Consider the following 20579-nt stretch of genomic DNA (forward strand, 5'->3'; position numbering starts at 1 on the left):
TCATTTAATGCACACCAGTCCGGTCTGGCATGTCAAGCTTCTCCCATACATAAAATAACTTGTCTTTAAATGAAAATAAAGAGTCTCCTTTCCTGGGTTTCTGTGTCCCACAGATTCAAGTTGTCCACGTAAAGCCTTGTCAGCAAGTCCCTCACCTGGAGGAAACCAAGAGTTGGGTTGTTAATGCCAGCGACAGTCCAGTCAATGGTTAAAGTTGTTCTCTATTTTCCTGCTCACAGCTGGTCGCTGGGAGTGTGGTGATGGCTTTCGAAGAGGTGTGTCCCGAGCGCATTGACCTGATCCACAAGAACTACCGGAAGCTGTGCAACCTGCTGATCGACGTGGAGGAGTGGGGTCAAGTGGTCATCATCAACATGCTCACTCGATACGCCCGGACGCAATTCCTCAACCCCAACCACAACGTGAGTGCTCCGTCCCCTGTGCCTTCCGCCCTCCCCTTCCCCCAGCTCAACTCTTCCTCAGTGTAGTTCACATCAGTGTTTCATGTAACCTGTTCACTTGACAGTTGTTGTCTGATGTTGAGTTTATTGCCACGTGCACGAGTACGGTGGGGTACAGGTACAATGAAAATCTTGCTTGTAGTAGCATCCCAGGCACGTAGATTCAGAAAACACGCGGAATATAAGTTGTACATACATTGCACCGAAATTTGTACCTAAGTTGCACCTAAATTATACAAGACTGTGATGTAGTTCAGACAACACACGGAATATAAATTGTAATAGCCTCTACTTCCTCAGGAGGCTAAAGAAATTTGGTTTTTCCCCTTTGACTCTCACCAACTTTTACCGATGCACCATAGAAATCATCCTATCTGGATGTATCACGGCTTGGTACGGCAACTGCTCTGCATGGGACCGCAAGAAACTGCAGAGAGTTGTGGACACAGCCCAGCACATTACGGACACCAGCCTCCCCTCCTTGGACTCTTGTCTTTACCTCTTGTTGTCTTGGTGTAGCAGCCAGCATAATCAAAGACCCCACCCACCCGGGACATTCTCCTCTCCTCTTCCATCGGGTAGAAGATACAGGAGCCTGAGGGTACGTACCATCAGGCTCAAAGACAGCTTCTAGCCCACTGTGATGAGACTATTGAACGGTTCCCTTATACAATGAGATGAAGTCTGACCTCACGATCTACCTGACCTTGCACCCTATTGCATTGCACTTTCTCTGTAGCTGTGACACTTTACTCTGTACTGTTACTGTTCTGACCTGTACTACATCAATGCACTTTGTACTAACTCAATGTAACTGCACTGTGTAATGAATTGACCTGTACGTTCGGTTTGTAAGACAAGCTTTTCACTGTACCTCGGTACAAGTGACAATAATAAACCAACACCGATACATAAATTGCACCAAAATTTTTACCTAAATTGCACCTAAATTATGCAAGACTGTGATGTAGTTCAGACAACACACGGAATATAAAATGTACATAAATTGCACTTAAATTATACAAGACTGTGGAGGAAATAAAAGACTGTGCTAAACAAGGCATTAGTGCAAAAACACAGTCAGAGACAAGTCCATGGTTGTGCAAGAGGTGGTCCGTGGTGTTCTGTTGCTGAGGTAGGGTTAGGGTTGTGCAGGTTGGTTCAAGAACCTGATGGTTGTAGGTTGTAATTGCCAATGTAGTTAATTCCACAGAAGTGATCTAACATTAAAGTCTTGCCTCAACAAGTCAGTGCAGCTCTTGTGATCGACCGAACGTTGCTGCTCACGTTGTAGCTCACGTTCCTCTGTCACCCACACTGGTGGTGCTTTGGTTATTGAATCCTCATCCTTCATATCCCTCCACGCCCTCTCCCTATCTCTGCAACTGCCTCAACCCCTCCAACTGTCAGAGGGGTCTCTGCTCCTCTCAATATCCCTGAATTTAATCACTCTGCCATTGGCTGCATTCCCCTTCCCCCTCACTGGGATCCCTGCCTTCGACTCGCTTCTTCTCTTTAAAACTTAAAATAAAACCTTACTTTACAATTAAATCTAATAACGTTTCCCCATGTGGCTCAGAGACCAATGTTGTACAGTAACTCCCCTGGGACCTTGAAGTATCTCACAGATGCTATGTAAATGCAAGTTGTTGTTGTTGTGGTCACATTACTCCAGGTGTCACCTGTGTGGAGTGGGCTTGATGAACCTGCTGGGGTGTTTCTTGCAACCTCTGCTCAGCTCCCTCCCTGCGCTGAGGGACCCGGACCCACACCCTCCCCTTGTCATCGACTGCTTGGCCCAGACAGCCCGGGCAGGAGTACTGACCCATCCAAAATGTTGAGGTTTTCAGAATGTTCATATCTCGTTTATATTACAGCTTAATCTCAGGTGAGGCATCACAAAACATTTTAACAGCAATGTTAGAGTCATAGTCATAGAGTTATACACAGAAACAGACCCTTTGGCCCAACCAGTCCATGCCAACCAAGGAGCCCACCCAAGCCGGTCCCATTTTCCTGCATTTGGCCCATATCCCTCTGAACATTCCCTATCCATGCACCTGTCCAAATATCTTTTAAATATTGTAATTGTCCCCGCCTCTGCTGCTTTCTCTGGCACCTCATTCCTTATACTGGCTACTTGTTCCATATACCATAAGTTATTAGAAGTTCCATAAAGAAGTATTTACACCTGCCGATGTTTGTCTAATGGTCTACGTTACTCAAGGGCTTGCAACGGAGGTTTGGGTATTCAGAGATTAGTGACCCAGATCCCCATTGTGATTACTAGGAAGGCTGCAGGGAGGTGAGGGAGTCTCTTGTTCCTCTGTTGTTTAGATATGCTGGCATGGACCTTCATTTGAAATTTGATAGTTCAGAGTCAAAGTCAAGTTTATTGTCATATGCACAAGTCCACGTGTGCACAGGTGCAATGAAAAACTTATTTGCAGCAGCATCACAGGCACAGAGCATCATATGAGCAGCATTCACAATAAATTCAACATGAATTATACACAATTTTTACGAAGAAGAATGCATTTAGAACAGAAAAGTAAAGTGCAAAGTGAACAAAGTGGTCATAGTGTTGCTATACTGTAGTGATTAGGGTTGTGCAGGTTGATTCAAGAACTGAATGGTTGAAGGGAAGTAGCTGTTCGTGAACCTGGTGGTGTGAGACTTCAGGCTTCTGTACCTCCTGCCCGATGGTAGCTGTGAGAAGATGGCATGGCGCAGATGGTGGGGATCTTTGATGATGGTTGTTGCCTTCTTGAGGCAGCACCTCCTGTAGATACTACCCATGGTGGGGAGGGATGTGCCCGTGACGTATTGGGCAGAGTCCACTGCTCTCTGCAGCTTCTTTCATTCCTGCGCATTCGAATTGCTATACCAGACCGTGATGCAACCAGTCAGGACACTTCCAACGTATAGCTATAGAGACTTAAAGTGTTTGAACAGTAAATGGAAATCGGATTGGAAATCGTCAGGGGAGGTTTAGAATGTTCCAGAGCGTTTCACAGCCAGTCAGAATGTTGTCAATCTTTTACTCAGTTTCTGATTGGTTGTTGACCTCTTCCTGCCAGTACATTAAATAATTTTAAGTTTGGTCTTTGAAACTCCACTGTATAGTCATTAGTTCAGCGCCATGCCTAACTCATGATTAGTTCATCTTACATCATCTATATCATCTGCAGCTTCACCTCACAGTTGCCCGTAATCCATTTGTTAGTCACTCAGCTCCCTGTATGATCCATTAGCTTACAGTGTACTATCCATCACAGGGCCAGTCAGCTCCACTCACCAATAGCAATGCCCTTTTTGTCCCTGTTTACTGTGGGCAGGAGACCTTACTGGAAGACAACCCAGAGAAAGCCTTTTACGGCTCAGATGAGGAAGATTCCAAGCAGGAGCAAGTAGATTCGGCTGTGCTTCCCAAGCGGAAACCGTACGTGATGGACCCTGACCATCGCCTGCTCCTCCGGAACACCAAACCCCTCCTCCAGAGCCGAAATGCTGCGGTAAGTCGGAACCGTCATGTCACAGCTCTCGGGGGCAATGGCGCTGGTGTGGAATTAGTACCAGGGAGCTGCTCACAGTGAAGAATTATTCCTCCTCCTGTAGTCTAACTTCATCTGACCCACTCTGTTTGATTTACTGAGCGATCCATCTACAGAACCTGAGTGTTACACAGTCCTGGGACTCTCTCCAATCCTCCTTCACAAATGTTCCCCTCTTCCACTTCCATAATTCTCTTTCAACATGAGTTTTAATTGATGTTTTCAGTGAAATTAAGGTTTCTTTTTGCGTGCAACAGTTAGGTGTAGGCATGTTTTTCATTACCAGAATCTCCGTCCTATCCTGCTCTATCTCATCTCGATCGGATCCAAGCTATCCTATTGTGTCCCATTCCATCCCACTCCGTTCCATCCTACCTTAAACTGTTCTAACTCATCCTATCCTGCTCCTTTTTATCTGTCCTGTCCCTCCACCTCATCCCATCCAATCCTCTCCCATCCAATCCTCTCCCATCCAATCCTCTCCCATCCAATCCTCTCCCATCCAATCCTCTCCCATCCAATCCTCTCCCATCCAATCCTCTCCCATCCCATCCAATCCTCTCCCATCCCATCCTCTCCCATCCCATCCTCTCCCATCCCATCCTCTCCCATCCCATCCTCTCCCATCCCATCCTCTCCCATCCCATCCTCTCCCATCCCATCCTCTCCCATCCCATCCTCTCCCATCCCATCCAATCCTCTCCATTCCAATCCTCTCCCATTCCATCCTCTCCCATTCCATCCTCTCCCATTCCATCCTCTCCCATTCCATCCTCTCCCATTCCATCCTCTCCCATCCCATCCTCTCCCATCCCATCCTCTCCCATCCCATCCAATCCTCTCCATTCCAATCCTCTCCCATCCCATCCTCTCCCATCCCATCCAATCCTCTCCCATCCCATCCTCTCCCATTCCATCCAATCCTCGCCCATCCCATCCAATCCTCTCCCATCCCATCCAGTCCTCTCCCATCCCATCCTCGCCCATCCCATCCTCGCCCATCCCATCCTCTCCCATCCCATCCTCTCCCATCCCATCCAATCCTCTCCCATCCCATCCTCTCCCATCCCATCCAGTCCTCTCCCATCCCATCCATTGCTGCCCCATCCCATCGCTCTCCATCCTATTCCATTCTCTTCTATCCTATCCCACCCCATTCTGTTGCAACCTTTCCCACTCTACTGCCTCACCCTCTTCCCATCTGATTCTATGCTATTCAGATGATTCCCAATGAAAATCCCAGGCTTCCCTCTTTCGGCCAGTAGGTCAGGCAATAAATTGTGTCCTGGGTTCAGCTGTTCCTAAACTCCCAGTGGGAGCCAGAAGCAAGACCAGAACCAGGAGAGTGAGAATGTGATGGCAATGGAGTTGTCCAGCTGGTGCAGGCAATGGGCTTGAGCAGGAGAAGGTGGAACTGGCCTGGGGGTGGGCAAACTGAGATCACCAGGAGGTGGGAGATAGAGCTTTGGAACCAAGCCGTGAGTTGCCTCCCAGTGAAGTGATGCACATTCCTCACGCTGAGCTCACACCCCTGCCCTCACTCCAGCATGCTCCATGTAAATGGATGCGGGAGCCCCAGGTGGCATTAGTCATGGGATTAGCTTGCTGTACTGGAGTCCAGAGTCCTGGGCTACTGATCTATAGGCGTGAGTTCGAATTCCATCAGGGCAGCTGGGGATTTTAAATTCAAGTAAATGCATAAAATTATATTATAATAATTAGTGTCAAAAATTGCTACGTTTAATTATTGTTTAAAAACCCAGCTGTTTAACTGATGTTCTTCAAGGAAATCTGCCATCCTTGAGTCAAGTCAAGTTTATTACCATGTGCACAAGTATGGTGAGGTACAGGTACAATGAAAAACTTGCTTGCAGCAGCACCACAGGCACTTAGGTACAGACAACACACAGAATGTAAATTGTACAATGAAGAGAGAGAAAAAAACTGTGCCAAACAAGACATTAGTGCAAAAAAAAGGCACAATGAGGGACTAGTCTGTAGTAGTGCAAGAGGTGGTCCATAGTGTTCCGTTGCTGAGGTAGGGTTAGGGTTGTGCAGGTTGGTTCAAGAACCTGTAAGAAGGTAGTGGGACCTGGTGGTGTGGGACTTCAGGCTTCTGTAGCTCCTGCCCGATGGTAGCCACGAGAAGACGGCATGACCCAGATGCTGGGGATACTGGATGATAGATGCCGCCTTCTTGAGGCAGCGCCTCCTGTAGATGCTGTCAGTGGTGGGGAGGGCTGTGCCTGAGATGGATCCAGCCTGGTTCGTACGTGACTCCGGACCCTCCAGTGAGGTGGAAGCTGTCCACAGAAAAATGGTCACTCTGCGCAGGAGGTGATCAGGGATGTGCACTAAATCCTGACCTTTCCAGTGACAACTGCACACTGGGCATAAGAAGGAAAAACAGGAGGAAGGCATCCGGCCCCTTGTTGCCTGTCCCAGCATTCAGTAAGACCATGACCGACCCTTTGCCTCAGCTCCACTGTCCTGCACTAACCCCTCAGTTCTCTTGTACAATAAACACTTAGTGTTCATGCAATTTACAGTGAACCCTTAACGTTAATGTATCTAGCTTTCACCCTTCGCCTGGCTGGAGAATCAAAGCTGATATCAGTTCAAGAACTCCCTTGACATCCAGGTGTTAATCCAGATGCTCCTCTGTGCTGTCCAGATGTGGTCTAGGGGATGGGGTGACCCCCACAGCTGTCCCAGTTCCAGTTCTGCATTGCTGGTTACTAGAGTGGTTGTGACCTGACTGAGTGATTAATGGAAGTCTATAACCAGTGTTATATTACCATAAATTATATCACCATGCTCAGCTGTTATTCAACTTCCATATGTTCATAAAAATGGTATTTACGGTTTTTGCGATTCACGCCCATTTCAGTAACATATCCTGCATCAAAGTTAAACTGTTACTGTAGGTCAGTTATCATGTTCCTCACTCTTAAACAGATTGACATTGTACGCACAATACAAACAGAATTTAAGTCATTCCAGGCTCTCTCGCAGTTACCAGCGACTGGATCAGCGGGTGGTACAGATCGGCGGAGCCAGGGCTGGGTTGGGGGGTGGGGTGTGGGCTGGTGGGTGAGGCGGTGAGTAGGGGGTGTCCATTGGCTTGGAGAGGGTGGTGGGGGGGGAAGGGCAGCTGTCTAACAGGGTGGGAGAGAGTCCAGTAGACTGAGTGGCCGAGCTGTGCTTCTCGGCTGCAGGGGGAAGGGCTGTTTCTTTGAGAAGGTGAGGAGAGGGTGGGGGAGCACCCTGGGGTGAGGGAGAGGGTGCTCATCAGCCCCAAGGTTAGAGAGAACAGAGGCGATGGAACATCAGGCCGACACTGGGAATACCGGGAGCTGGTATGTGGGATACCAGAAGCAAGTACAGGGCACACTGTCTGCATGCACTGGAGATGCCAAGGACTGGCACTCGAAATACTGGGAATAGACGTTGGGAATATTGGGTGTTGTTACTGGGAATACTAGGAGCAGACTTTGGGGAAAATGGGAGCAGTCCCTGGGAGACTGGGGCCAGACACAGGGAATATTGGGAGCAGAGAATGGGAATACTGGGAGCAGTCCCTGGGAAACAGGGAGCAGACACAGGGAATATTAGGAGCAGAGGTTGGGAATACTGGCAGCAGACACCAGGGAACCTGGAAGAAGACATTGGGAATATTGGGAGCAGAGACTGGGAATACTGGCAGCAGACACCAGGGAAGCTGGGAGCAGACACTGGGAATACTGGGAGTGATCCGAGCTTCTGGGGCTGGGCCTGCCGCACCTGCAGCCACTGCCCCCTGTGACTGGTCACTGACTGACCGGCTGCCCCTCCTGCAGGTGGTGATGGCCGTGGCCCAGCTCTACTTCCACCTGGCACCCAAGGCAGAGGTCGGAGTCATCGCCAAGGCCCTGGTCCGCCTGCTGCGCAGCCACAGGTAGGGGAACCGCGCGGGCGCCCAGAGACGGAACCTTCTGGCAGGCAGGCAGAGGGACCAGTCGCCCGTCAGTGCTGCCTCACCCAGATCCTGACCCACGGGCTCCAATCCCTCCGGAATTCCACTCCCACTCCCCCCCACCCCCCCACCGCCGGGAGCACGTAAGGTGGGAGAACGTGAGTGGGAACCCTCTGGGGTGGTACAGTCGGACTGCTTCACCTCGGACTGTACAGTCAGACTGCCCCACCCCTGGGATTTGTACAGTCGGACTGCTTCACCTTGGACTGTACAGTAGGACAGCCCCCACCCCTGGGGGTTGTATAGTCGGACTGCTTCACCTTGGACTCTACAGTCGGACCACCCCGCCCCTGGGGGTGGTACAGTCAGACTGTTAAACAGACTGTACAGTCAGACGGTTTCACCTCGGACTGTGCAGTTGGACTGCCCCACCCCTGGGGGTTGTACAGTCAGACTGCTTCACCTCCAACTGTACAGTCAGACTGTCACACACTGGGATCTACAGTCAGACTTGCATGCTCTGTGGTGTACAGTCAGACTGACCCATTCTGTGGTGTATTGTCTGACAGAACCAACTGCAGCACATACAGTCACATTGGCCCTGAAGGTGTACAGGCAGCCCAGCTCACTCAGTGCAGCTGATGCATACAGTCTGACCCACCCATGAGGTGTGCACTCAGAGTGACACCACCTCACAGTCGACAGACAGACCGACCTGGAGGGGTACGGGCTTCAGCTATCATAACAGCACAGGAGGAGGCCATTTGGCCCATTAACTGCATGCAGACCACGGAGTCCCGTCCCCCGCAGCCAGGAGCGAGGACACTCATGCCGTAAGGCTGAGTTCCCAGCCTCCTCTTCTTTCCAGTCCTGTTGGAAGGGGGGGGGGGGTTGCACCCCACTCCCCCTGCCCCCTTCTGCCCCAGCAGTCCTCACCCCTGCACCCCCCACCACCCCTCCCCCCCTTCAGCAACAGTGGCGCCGCCGCCTCACAGCACCAGAGACCCTGGTTCAATCCTGACCTCCGCTGCTGTCTGTGTGGAGTTTGCACGTTCTCCCCGTGAGGGTGTGAGTTCCCCACCCCGGGTGCTCCGGTTTCCTCCCACGTCCCAAAGACGTGCGGGTCGGTAGATTAATTGGCTGCGTGAATTGTCCCGAGTGTGTGGGTGAGGGGGGGGATGGGATGGGAATGTGCGAGAGAGTTACAGTGAAATAAGGAGGGGGGAAAGGGATTGATGGGATTGCTCTCCAGGGAGCTGGCATGAACCCAGTGGGCCAAATGTGACGTGCAAGTTCATTTGGTGTTGATACTCCCGGGATCCGGGAATTGGATGGATGCAAATCTACCTTCTACTTGTTCGTCCCAGGAAAAATTCCATTAACAAAAGCTGGGTGCTTGCATTTGTGGAAAGCCTTTCCCAACTCCAGACTTCCTCAAGTGCGCTGCACCGACAGGGATTTTCTGAAGGATCATAATGTCAGCGACACAGCAGCCAATTTGCGTACAGCAAGCTCCCACCAAAAGCAGTGTGAGACCAGTTTTCATCAGTTTGTATGATGTTGGTGCAGTTACAGCTATTTCCCAGGAGGACAGGGAGAACTCCCAAGCTTCAAAATACCGTCAAGGGATCTCTGTCGGAATTGTCCGTGTGTGCCCTGTGTCTCCTCACCTTGCTTGGGTCAGAGATAGTCTGAGACCGTCGCCGGTGTGATGGGGCTCGGGGGTTTCAGCTCGATGGATTACTGCTCACCCTCTCTCCCCCTCTTGTCTCTCTCCACGCAGTGAGGTGCAGTTCGTGGTCCTGCAGAACGTTGCCTCCATGTCGATCAAACGCCGGGTGAGTGGCTGCCCTAATGATCTGAGCAAAAGTGCAATTAAGTCCTTTGTCCCTCTGAGGATTTTATCTGCAGTCATTGAACAAAAAAACCCTTTACCAGCAGATCTTAGAATCTGAGAGCAATACAGCCTGGATACAGGCCCTTCGGCCCAACAAGTCCATGCCGACCACCCAGCTAGTCCTAATTTTCTGCACTCGGCCCATATCCCTCCAAGCTGCCCATGTACCTATCCAAGTGCTTCTTAAGTGATACTGTTGTACCTGCCTCACCCACTTCCTCTGGCAGCTCGTTCCATATACCCACCACCCTCTGCATGAAAAAGTTACGCCCTGGGTCTCTCTCAAATCTTTCCCCTCTCACCCTACACCTATGCCCCCTAGTTTTGGACTCCCCTACCCTGAGGAAAAGACTGTTACCGTCCACCTTATCTATGCCTCTCATGCCACCTTAGTCTGACGGTTAACTCCCGACTGTGAGGCAGGAATGATGTTGGACGTTTAGTTCGTCTTACTCACTTGCACATTTGACCAGTGGTCAAGAGACCCTTTGGGGGCAGCACAGTGGTGCAGCAGGTAGTGCTGCTGCCTCACCGCACCGGAGACCTGGGTTCGATCCTGACCTCCGGTGCTGTCTGCGTGGAGTTTACACGTCCTCCCAATGACTGCATGGGTTTCCATTGAATGCTCCATGTCCCAAAGATGTAGGATAATTAGCCGTGGTAAATTGCTCTTAGTGTGTGGGTCAGTGGTGAAAGCTGGTGGGAGAATAAAATGGGATTAGTGTAAAAGTTGGTGGTTGGTGCAGGTCGGGTTGGTTGGGGAGGGGGTCCTGTTTCCATGCTTTGTGACTCTGAGGTTCTGTACCCTCTGAGGGAGGGTATCGTTCACGGAGTGACCATCAGGCCAACTCAGGGGGAACCATGAGTGTAGTTCATCCTGTGTTGTGAATTGTGTTGCTCGAAGGGCTGAGGTTTAAGGGGAGATTTAATGGAGGTGCTGAAAATAAAGGAAGGTCTTGCTAGGTTGGAAAAGAAACGGTTTCCATTGGTGACCAGATGGGAAAGGTTAAAGCCGGGCCGAGATCCGAACGTTTCTGATGCCACGAGTTGCTGTGGGCTAGAATATTCTGTCAAAGACACGAGGAGCAGGTTCGGCAGTGACATTCCACAGGGAACTGGGGGTGTGCGCCACGGCCGGACAGCAGTGATTGGATAATTCCCTCAATGAATGGGATGGCGTGAGGGGGTAGTGTCCTCTGCATTGTGCAGGGACCATGAGAAAGTAACGGGGAGAATAGTGGAGAGGGATGGTTGTGGAACTGTGAGTGACGGTGTTGTTCACAGCTTTGCGTGCACTCCTCGATTCATGCACAGGGAAGCGGATCACCATCGGACAGTGACTCTATTCATAATATTTTTGCTTTTTATTCCTCAGGGAATGTTTGAGCCTCATCTGAAGAGCTTCTACATCAGGTCCACGGACCCTACCCAGATTAAGGTGCTGAAGGTGAGTCACGATCACAGATGGTGTTGACTCTCTACAACGTGACAACACTTTGACTACTCTTTCCTTGCCTTGTGCAGTTGGAGGTCCTGACTAACCTGGCCAGTGAGACAAACATATCCACAATTCTCCGGGAATTCCAGGTAAGGTGGTGCGAAGGGTGGTCACTTGCTCTTTGGCAAGTGGGGTCTAATCTAAAATAAGCTGCACATGTTGGAAATGTGAAATAAATAGAGCAGAAAACATTGGAAATGCTCAGTAGGTCAGGCAGCGAAGAGAAACACAGCTAACGTTTCAGGTTAAAGACCTTTTGTCAGGACTAAGAAGAAAACATGTTAGTTTTAAGTTGTAGAGGGAGACGGATAGGACAAAGGAGTCTAAACACTAGAGGGCATAGGTTTAAAGTCAGAGGGGGAAGAGTTGAAGGGGACCTGAGGGGCAGAGGGTGTTGGGTACAAGCTGTCAGGCAAAGTGCTAGAGGCAGATACAGTTACAACGTTTAAAAGATATTTGGACAGATAAGAGATAAGATCAGATATCTTTATTAGTCACGTACGGCGAAACACACAGTGAAATGCACCTTTTTGCATAGAGTGTTCTGGGGGCAGCCCGCAAGTGTCGCCACGCTTCCAGCGCTGACATAGCATGCCCACAGCTTCCTAACCTGTATGTCTTTGGAATGTGGAAGGAAACCAGAGCACCCAGAGGAAACCCACGCAGACACGGGGAGAACGTACAAACTCCTTACAGACAGCGGCCGGAATTGAACCCGGGTCGCTGGTGCTGTAACAGCATTACACTAACCGCTACACTACCGTGACACGTGGATAGGAAAGGTTTAGAGGGAAATGGGCCAAATGCAGGCAAATGGGATGAGATCAGGTAGGCACATTGGTCAGCACAGACAAGTTGGGCCGTAGGGCCTGTATCCATGCTGTAAAACTCTTATGACCCTAAAGGCTCTCTCAGAGGGTGAGGCCAGGGTTGCCACAGGGATAAGCTGTTGATGGATTTATCCAGTGGACAGGTGGATGAGGGCCGTTGGAGAGGAACATTAACTGTGTAATGCAGAGTGGTAGGAAATGCCCGGTAGGACAGGCTGTGCCAGTGAACTGAGCCAGTGTTACAGGTGGCCAGTTCCGATATAGGCAGGGGAAGTGAGGTATCTGAAGCTGGACAATTTGATACCAGGTCCAGAAGGCTGTAATGTGCCCAGACACAAGGTGAGGTGTTGTTCCTTGGGTTTACCCGAGGCCTCACTGTAACAGTGCAGGGGCCACAAACAGGGAGGGCAGGGTGGGAGTGGGCTGGGGAATTAAAGTGGCAGCACCCTGAAGTTCAGGGTCACTGCTGTGGACTGAGCACAGGTGCTCCTCAAGGCAGTCACCGACCCCACGTTTAGTTTCTCCATCGTCAATACCGAGTGCAGTTCACTGGAGTGTGAGTGAGTCACTGCTCCCCCAGCAGGGACCGTCTGGGTCCCTGGCTGGGGGAGGGGTGGGGAAGGGATAAAAGGACGGGTGCTGTAGCTCCTGCCGCTGTTGTGAGGAAGGGAGCGGTCAGTTGGGGTTGGAAGAGCGGACCAGGGAATCGCAAGGGGATGATCCTTCTGGGGTGGGAAGGGGAAGATGTGTCATATGTCTGAATCTCATTGGAGGGTCTTGTTTACACCAACTCACCACCTTCCCTCAACTCCCTCCACTCCCAGAGAAGAGCTGATGTCCTTCTGCCCCCTCCCCCCAGGGCACTGATATCCCTTCCCTGGTCAGTGATCAGTGACTCTGAAGATTGAGGCGGAGTGAGAGACATATTGTTGCACGTGTACGATAAGTTTCTATAATTGCATACTCTAAGTTATCGATAACCTTTGGATTATCCACTGTTTGGAATTAACCCTTTGTGTTACTTTTGTGATGAGTGCAAAGCTTGCATTCAGATGCAGAAAACTGTGCTGTGTGGAACCTTGAATTAGCCCCATATCTCGTGGACTCTGGTCCGCAGCAGATCTCTGCTCCGTGGTGTTAAACCACCCAGTGCCCGTGGCCTCCATGCTACACCCAACCTGCCCTGACCGATGCTTGTAGGGGTATTTAGTGCAGCTCGGCCAGTGAAGGGGAACCGCGGGCCCGTCTGCGCCTTATAAGAATGGCCTGTTACTGCGGGGAGTTTGTCAGGGGGCTGTCGGATGGAGGGAGTCGGTGCCACTGGGGAGGTTGTGGAGACCCCAGAGTGAGCATTCGCTCCTCTGCAGGAGGCAACAGGTCCTGAAGAAGGGTCCTGACCCGAAACGTTGACCGCCTGCTTTTCTCCACGGATGCTGCCTGGCCTGCTGAGTGTTTTTCAACAGGGCAACAGGTCCTTGCGTTGTTACACAGCAGGATTGAAGTCCTGCTGATTTCTTCCTCTGCTTCTCCCCACCCTCCCCTCCCCTCCCACTACCTCCTCACCGACTACAAATGCTGTGATTCAGTATAAATTGTGACCAAGGTGGCACCTAACCAGTGAAATCGTACGGGGACTCTGCATTTCATGTTCAGATTTCATTACAAGGCCATTCAGCCCATCTATGCCAGCACGCAGAACAATCCTGTCAATCCCACTGCCTCCCCCGCCTTACTCCCCCGTAACCTATTTTCCCTCACATTCTCATCAATTCCCCCGACTCCTCCACTCATCTACACCAGGGGTAATTTACAGCGGCCCAATTAACTTACCAAACCCACATCTGTGTGGAATGTGGGAGGAAACCGGAGCACCTGGGGGAAACACGGGGTCGAGGGGAGAAGGTGCAAACTCCACACAGACAGTGCCGGAGGTGGGGATTGAACCCTGGTCGCTGGAGATGAGAGGTGGCAACTCTATTACCTGCGCACTGTTGCAGGAACTTCAGAGGATTGCTTGAGTGAAGCATTTCTTTGACGTACTCTGATCGTGTTTTATTCATCTTGCTGCGAGACAGTAGATGATTTATCTGGGACATACGAGCGCACTGAACAAAAGGAAACACGATAATTGGAAAGGAATTGAAAGGCGCTATGGTTATGCATCACACGATCAAATTAATCTGATGGAATATCCAGGAATACATCAGGTCAGAGCTGGAGCCGAGATGTTTTCAACGGGATGTTAATTAAACAGGCAAGGGGGGGTAAGGAGTGGGGGAAAGGTGAGATGAAGTAAATAGACCAGGAGCCACCTCCTGTGAAGTGTAAATACAATCCTGGAACAATTGTATCATAAAGCCTTTCCCTGAGGGCTGTAAGTTCTGTTTGAAGAACACTGGCCTTTTAATGGTTCTTTGGGTGAGGACAGCATGCTCCCTATTCAAACACAAGTATCAGGTCAGCTCGGATATTCCCCACTTCCCACTTCAGGCACCCAACAAGCACCCGCGTATAAAAATCCCGGATCTCAGAGTCATGAAGTCATACAGCACGGAAACAGGCCCTTCGGCCCAACTGGTCCATGCTGACCAAGATGCCCATCTGAGCTCGTCCCAGCCCAAGGGTCTTGTTCTCAAGGTAGCTGTCAGCATGGATCCCCCACTGGTGAGCCTTCCCAGGAGTCTGCTGTTTGACCAGATGTCCTTCTGATGACCTCAATGACTTATGGAGAAGGAACCGTCTCCGAGTGCCTCAGTTTAAATAAGAGGTCAGGCTGAGGTCATATGGTAAATGGCTCCAGTGAGACCTGAGTAAAGAAGGCCAGGCAGACAGCACAGGGGGTTGTGGAGCGGTGAGGTATAACTGCCAGAGGGGTGGGACGTAGGTCTGATTCCACAGCCAGGAGAGGGACTCTGTATTTCACCTTTTCTTTATCTTTCTTATACAGAAGATAAGATATCTTTATTAGTCACACGTATATCGAAACGCACAGTGAAATGCATCCTTGAGTGTTCTGGGGGCAGCCCGCAAGTGTCGCCACACTTCCGGCGCCAACGTAGCAGGCCCACAACTTCCTAACCCGTACGTCGTTGGAATGTGGGAGGAAACCGGAGCACCCGGAGGAAACCCACGCAGACACGGGGAGAACATACAAACTCCTTACAGACAGCGGCCGGAATTGAACCCAGGTTGCTGGCGCTGTAAAACGTTATGCTAACCGCTACACTGCTTCAGCGTGTGACAACCACCCATTTACACTAGTCTGACATTAATCCCACATTTTATTGTCCCCACATTCACATCAAGGTTGGGAAAGGGCTAATTTCCACACAAACATTCAGCAGACACCTTACTCCCCAACTCCATGACCGTCCCCCCACCCCTCTATCACTCTTCCTCCCACCTACCCACACTTGGGGCAAGTTACAGCAGCCAATTAACCCACCGACCCGCATGTCATTGGGGTGTGGGAGGAAACCCACGCGGTGACAGGGAGAACATGCAAACTCCACACAGGCAGTGCCTGAGGTCAGGATCGAACCCGTGTCTCCGGTGCTATGAGGCAGTGGCTCTACTGACTGCACCACTGTGCTGTCCTTTTGTCCTGCACACAAGAAGAGCTGGTTCACAGTAATCCCCCAACCCTCGGGGAGAGTCTCAGAGTCCAAGCAACGGAAGGTTAATCTCTTGGACACTCAGATTTCAACAGATTTACCTTCGTACAAAGTGCCTTGGGATGTCTTCATGTGTCAAAGGCTCTGCACAGAAATGGGATGGTTATTTGTAGGAATATGGAGAAGGAAACAGGACTAATGGGTTTGCTCTACTACAAGCGTGCATGGACTTGATGGGCTGAGTGGTCTCATTTTGTGCTGTAGAGATTCTGTAATCCTGTGTAGTTGTTGTTGCGAGTGACAGAGTTACTTGCTTTACACTGTTACACCCATTTACACTGGTTGTTGCGATGGAAATCTCAGAGGGGAATTGAATGAAATGATTTTTTTGCCCTTTGCTTTGAACAGTTTTGCTAATTTGTTGCTTTGGATAGAGGCGGGTTGGTCGGAGGCGGAACCTTAAATGATGAGACCGCCCCCCCCCCCCCCCCCCCCCCCCCGGAGTACCCCCGGGGAGATCTGCCAGCCGTGGCCTCAATGTCCTCGAGGTGGCTTGTCCAGAATGAGCAGCGGTTTAAAGTAGAGCCTTGCCTCTCCTGTGGTAGGTGAGTCGTAGATTCACAGAACCGGACAGTGCGGAAACAGGCCATTTGGCCCACTCTGTCCCTACCAAGCAGTGGGCACCCATCCATATTAATCCCAACTTCCAGCACTTGGTCCAATTCGAGTGCTTGTCTGGACACTGCTGTGAGCAAATACTTTTCCACCACACTCTCAGGCAGTGTATCCAGGGTACTTACCAATCCCTGTGTGAGAAAGGTCCCCCTCAGATCCCCTCTAAATCTCCTGCCCCTTACCCTAAATCTATGTCTTCTGGTTTTATTTACCCCATTAAGGGGACACGGTTCCTGCAGTCGAGGCCCTCATAATCTAATGCACCTCAATCATGTCCCCTCTGAACTTCCTCTGCTCCAGCCTCTCTAATCTCTCCTCAGAACTGAACTGCTTCATCCCAGGCAACATCCAGGTGAGTCCACTGCCGTCTCATCCAATTCATTCTCTGGTGTTTGAAAGTGTCCTCACCCATGTGAGAACTTTGCCCTTGTTTTATGGGCCACAGGGAAGAAAAATAGAACGTGAGTCAGTGAGATCGGGTTGGAATGAAGCGTTTGTCTGTGAAACAAGGAGAGGGAGTGGGGTTTGAACCAGTGACCTCCTGCCAAGGATGGGGTTACCTGGTTTGGTGGAGTGCTGTCACCGAGAAGGCAAGGTGCACGCCTGTGAGTGAAAATCTTTTCCCACCTCTTCAGACATACATCAAGAGCCAGGACAAGGACTTTGTGGCTGCCACCATTCAGGCTATTGGTCGCTGTGCCACCAACATCGACGAGGTCCAGGACACTTGCCTGAATGGCCTGGTCCAACTGCTCTCCAATAGAGACGGTAAGTCCAAACAAGTACGCAAAACCAGCCCTGAGCAGCTCCATTGCAAAGTTTCTCATGTGTGGCACTTCTCACAAAATGTATTTCTTGTATGTATCTGTGACAGAGTTGGAAACAAGTGAGAGCTTCTGATAGCTTCATTCCGTTTGATGGAAGATCTCACCGATTGCTTGTCTGCTCCCCACCATTCTACCTCCCACATCTTGCAATCCCATGAAGACACAGGAGACTGCAAATGTTGGAATCTGGGGCAACAAACCATCTGCTGGAGGAACTCAGCGGGTCGAGCAGCGTCTGTGGGAGATCCCTGATGCAGGGTTTCGACCCTGAAACATTGACAGTTCCTTTCCTCCCACAGATGCTGCCCGACCTGCTGAGTTCCAGATAGTTTATTGCTTTGCAATTCCGTGACTTTGTTTCTTAACCTGGCAAACTTGCTGCCCCGTCCCTGAATCTGTAATCCCTCTGATATTCTGTTCTGTCTACATTGGCGAGCATTGCCCTGTTTCCCACTGCAGCGGTTCTGCCTTGTGTGTTGTGCCTTTGCCCCAAGACCCTCTGTCCCACGGTGGGTGCCCAGCACCTTGTAACAAACACTGCCCTTGTGTTGCAGAGCTGGTGGTGGCCGAGTCCGTGGTTGTCATTAAGAAACTGTTGCAGATGCAGCCTGCTCAGCACAGTGACATCATCAGGCACATGGCAAAGCTCATCGACAACATCATGGTGAGTGCAGGGCAGGATCGCGGCGGAGACCCGTCCTTGTGAATCCATCCGTCCCGTCCTACTGTAACCGTGTGAATCCTCATCTCCCTGTCGACGGCGATTGATCTTTTTTCTTTAGGTCTGAAATCACCGCCAGCCCCGGATGGTGTAATCCATGGCTGAGCAGTAACACTCTCGTCTTTGAGATAGGAGGTTGTAGGTTCAAGTCATGCTCCGGAACCTACGCTGACACCCTGGTGCAGTACCAAGGGACTGCTGCGTTGTTGCATCTTCTTCAGTGTGCATTTCTCAATCAAATCAACTCTGAGCAAACCAGGAAAGCTGGGAACTGCGTCCAAAATCATGGTGAGTGCAGGGCAGGATCCGCGGCTGAGACCCGTCCTTGTGAGTCCATCCGTCCCATCCTGCCGTAACCGTGTGAATCAAAATGATGAATTGCCATTAGGATTTTCTCCAAATGTTGGGGTTCATCCCAGATCCCTAAGAGCCGTCTTCTTGGACCATTCCAGCTTTCTCACCTCTTAGAGAAATCCAGCATGGAAACAGGCCCTTTGGCCCACTGAGTCCGTGCTATCAATCACCGAGTTACACTCGTCCTGCGCTAATCCCATTTCACCCTACCTTCTTTCGACGTCTCCCCAAATCCTACTCCACACCAACATACTTGGGGCGATTTACAACAGCCAATTAACTGAGTGACCCACATGCCTTTGGGAGGTGGGAGGAAATCGGAGCACCCGGAAGGAGCCTACACAGTCACAGGGAGAACGTGCAAACCACACAAACAGCACCTGAGGTCAGGATTGAACCCGGATCGCTGGAGCTGTGAGGAAGCATCCCTACTAGCTACACCACTGTGCCTCCCCTGATTGGGAAGGGGAAGGCAGGAGCTTTCAGTCCAATAAAAGTTGTCCTATGGGGCCTTGAGTTTCCAACCATGAAGATTATAACAAGGTTCATTTGATTTTGGATGCAGTTCCCAGATTTCCTGGTTTGCTCGGAGTTGATTTGATTGAGAAATGCACACTGAGGAAGATGCAACAACGCAGTAGTCCCTCGGTACTGCACTGGGGTGTCAGCCTACGTTCTGGAGCAGGACTTGAACCTACAAACTCCTGTCTCAAAGGCAAGAGCATTACCATGAATTACACCATCCGGGGCTGGCAGTGATAAAGAAAAATGAGCAGTGATTTCAGACCTAAAGAAAAATGATCAGAAGTCCACCCCATTCCAGCGTTAGAATGTTGACTTTATTCTGGGTGAAACAATATCCATCGTTTCCAGCTTGTTTTGTGTCCCCTGTAAATTCTACAGGGGCTCCCCTGAGTGATCCGGGTCTATAACTGCATCAGGAGTGCACGGGATGATGTCACTTTCCATGCCATACTGCCCTTGGAGAAATTGGGCAATGTAGTCCCATTGTCAGTCAGTCCCTGCACCATCAGGTCTCACTGACACAGCACTGGGACTCCTACAGAGGAAGCCAGTACTTTACACATGGTAGACACATGAATGATAGAGAAATGGAGGGCTATGTGGGAGGGAAAGGTTAGATAGATCTTAGAGCAGGATAAAATGTCGGCACAATATCATGGGCCGAGGGGCCTGTACTGTGCTGTAATATTCTATGTTCTAACTGTGAAACCTCCCACCCCTCCATCCCAGCACCCAAGACAAAGCTCGCTCCCACCCCCTTAGATTCCAGGCCAGCAATCCCCCAATAGGGGCCCTGATCTCCAACCCCTCCCAGCCCCACAGCCCATTCCTTACCACCCACCTTTCTCACCCACTGCCCCCAGGCTCTGATGCTCTGGTCTCTCTCTCTCTCTCGGGGTACACCGAAACATGTAGAGGTGGACCCACCACTAAAACGGTCCTTCACATGTTAACGCCACCTTCATCGCTCGAATATATTCGGGAGCAGTGGAATTCCTGGACCAACCTCTTTACCGATGGATTTTCCCCCACCCACCCCCCTCCTCTTCCTCTGGGCAGGTTCCAATGGCAAGGGCCAGCATCCTTTGGCTGATCGGAGAGTATTGCGAGCACGTGCCCAAGATAGCACCTGACGTCCTGCGGAAAATGGCCAAGTCCTTCACAAGCGAGGAGGACATTGTGAAGCTGCAGATCATTAACCTGGCTGCCAAGCTCTACCTCACCAATTCCAAACAGGTCAGACACCCAGCGCGGGTGAACATGGGTTAATGTAGAGGTGGCAGGGTTGGCATGGAGAGTTCCACACTCAGTTATCTCGCTGTAGTTACTGGTCCATTTTAAAGTGAGAACGCCAAGTCCCATTTTCCTTGAGTTTATCCTACGAATTAAAATTTCACTGGCAGTCGAACGTCAGTCTCAAGAATAAATGGTCGAATTGAGTGGAAAATGAAAAAAAATATTAATCGTTCCCTTTCACTGGTAAGTCTCCAACACAGATAAAAGCGGTCTATTTTGAACATGCAGAAGCATTGGACAGGAGACCAGCCAGGCCAACAACTCATCGAACGCACCACGGTGGTCAAAGGTCCAGGACTGAACACTTGGCCCCTTTCCCCCAGCATCTCTGCCTCTCTCTCCCGCTCAGACCTCTTAGGACAAATCCTGGGA

General features: G+C 50.6%; 1 protein-coding gene across 5 annotated transcripts in view; it reads left to right on the forward strand.

The window, feature by feature from the left end:
• The window catches only part of LOC127585242 (AP-3 complex subunit beta-2), a 128735-nt gene that overhangs the window by 67740 nt on the left and 40416 nt on the right, over positions 1-20579 (forward strand). For all 5 annotated transcript variants that reach the window (XM_052042547.1, XM_052042545.1, XM_052042548.1 and 2 more), the window contains 9 exons: positions 240-422; positions 3800-3976; positions 7855-7952; positions 9754-9808; positions 11243-11314; positions 11392-11454; positions 17120-17252; positions 17866-17975; positions 19971-20147. In XM_052042547.1, coding sequence (XP_051898507.1) covers positions 240-422; positions 3800-3976; positions 7855-7952; positions 9754-9808; positions 11243-11314; positions 11392-11454; positions 17120-17252; positions 17866-17975; positions 19971-20147 — 1068 coding nt within the window. The remainder of the gene's footprint in view (positions 1-239; positions 423-3799; positions 3977-7854; positions 7953-9753; positions 9809-11242; positions 11315-11391; positions 11455-17119; positions 17253-17865; positions 17976-19970; positions 20148-20579) is intronic.

Source organism: Pristis pectinata, chromosome 32, assembly GCF_009764475.1.
Source record: "Pristis pectinata isolate sPriPec2 chromosome 32, sPriPec2.1.pri, whole genome shotgun sequence".
NCBI classification, from domain to species: Eukaryota; Metazoa; Chordata; class Chondrichthyes; order Rhinopristiformes; family Pristidae; genus Pristis; species Pristis pectinata.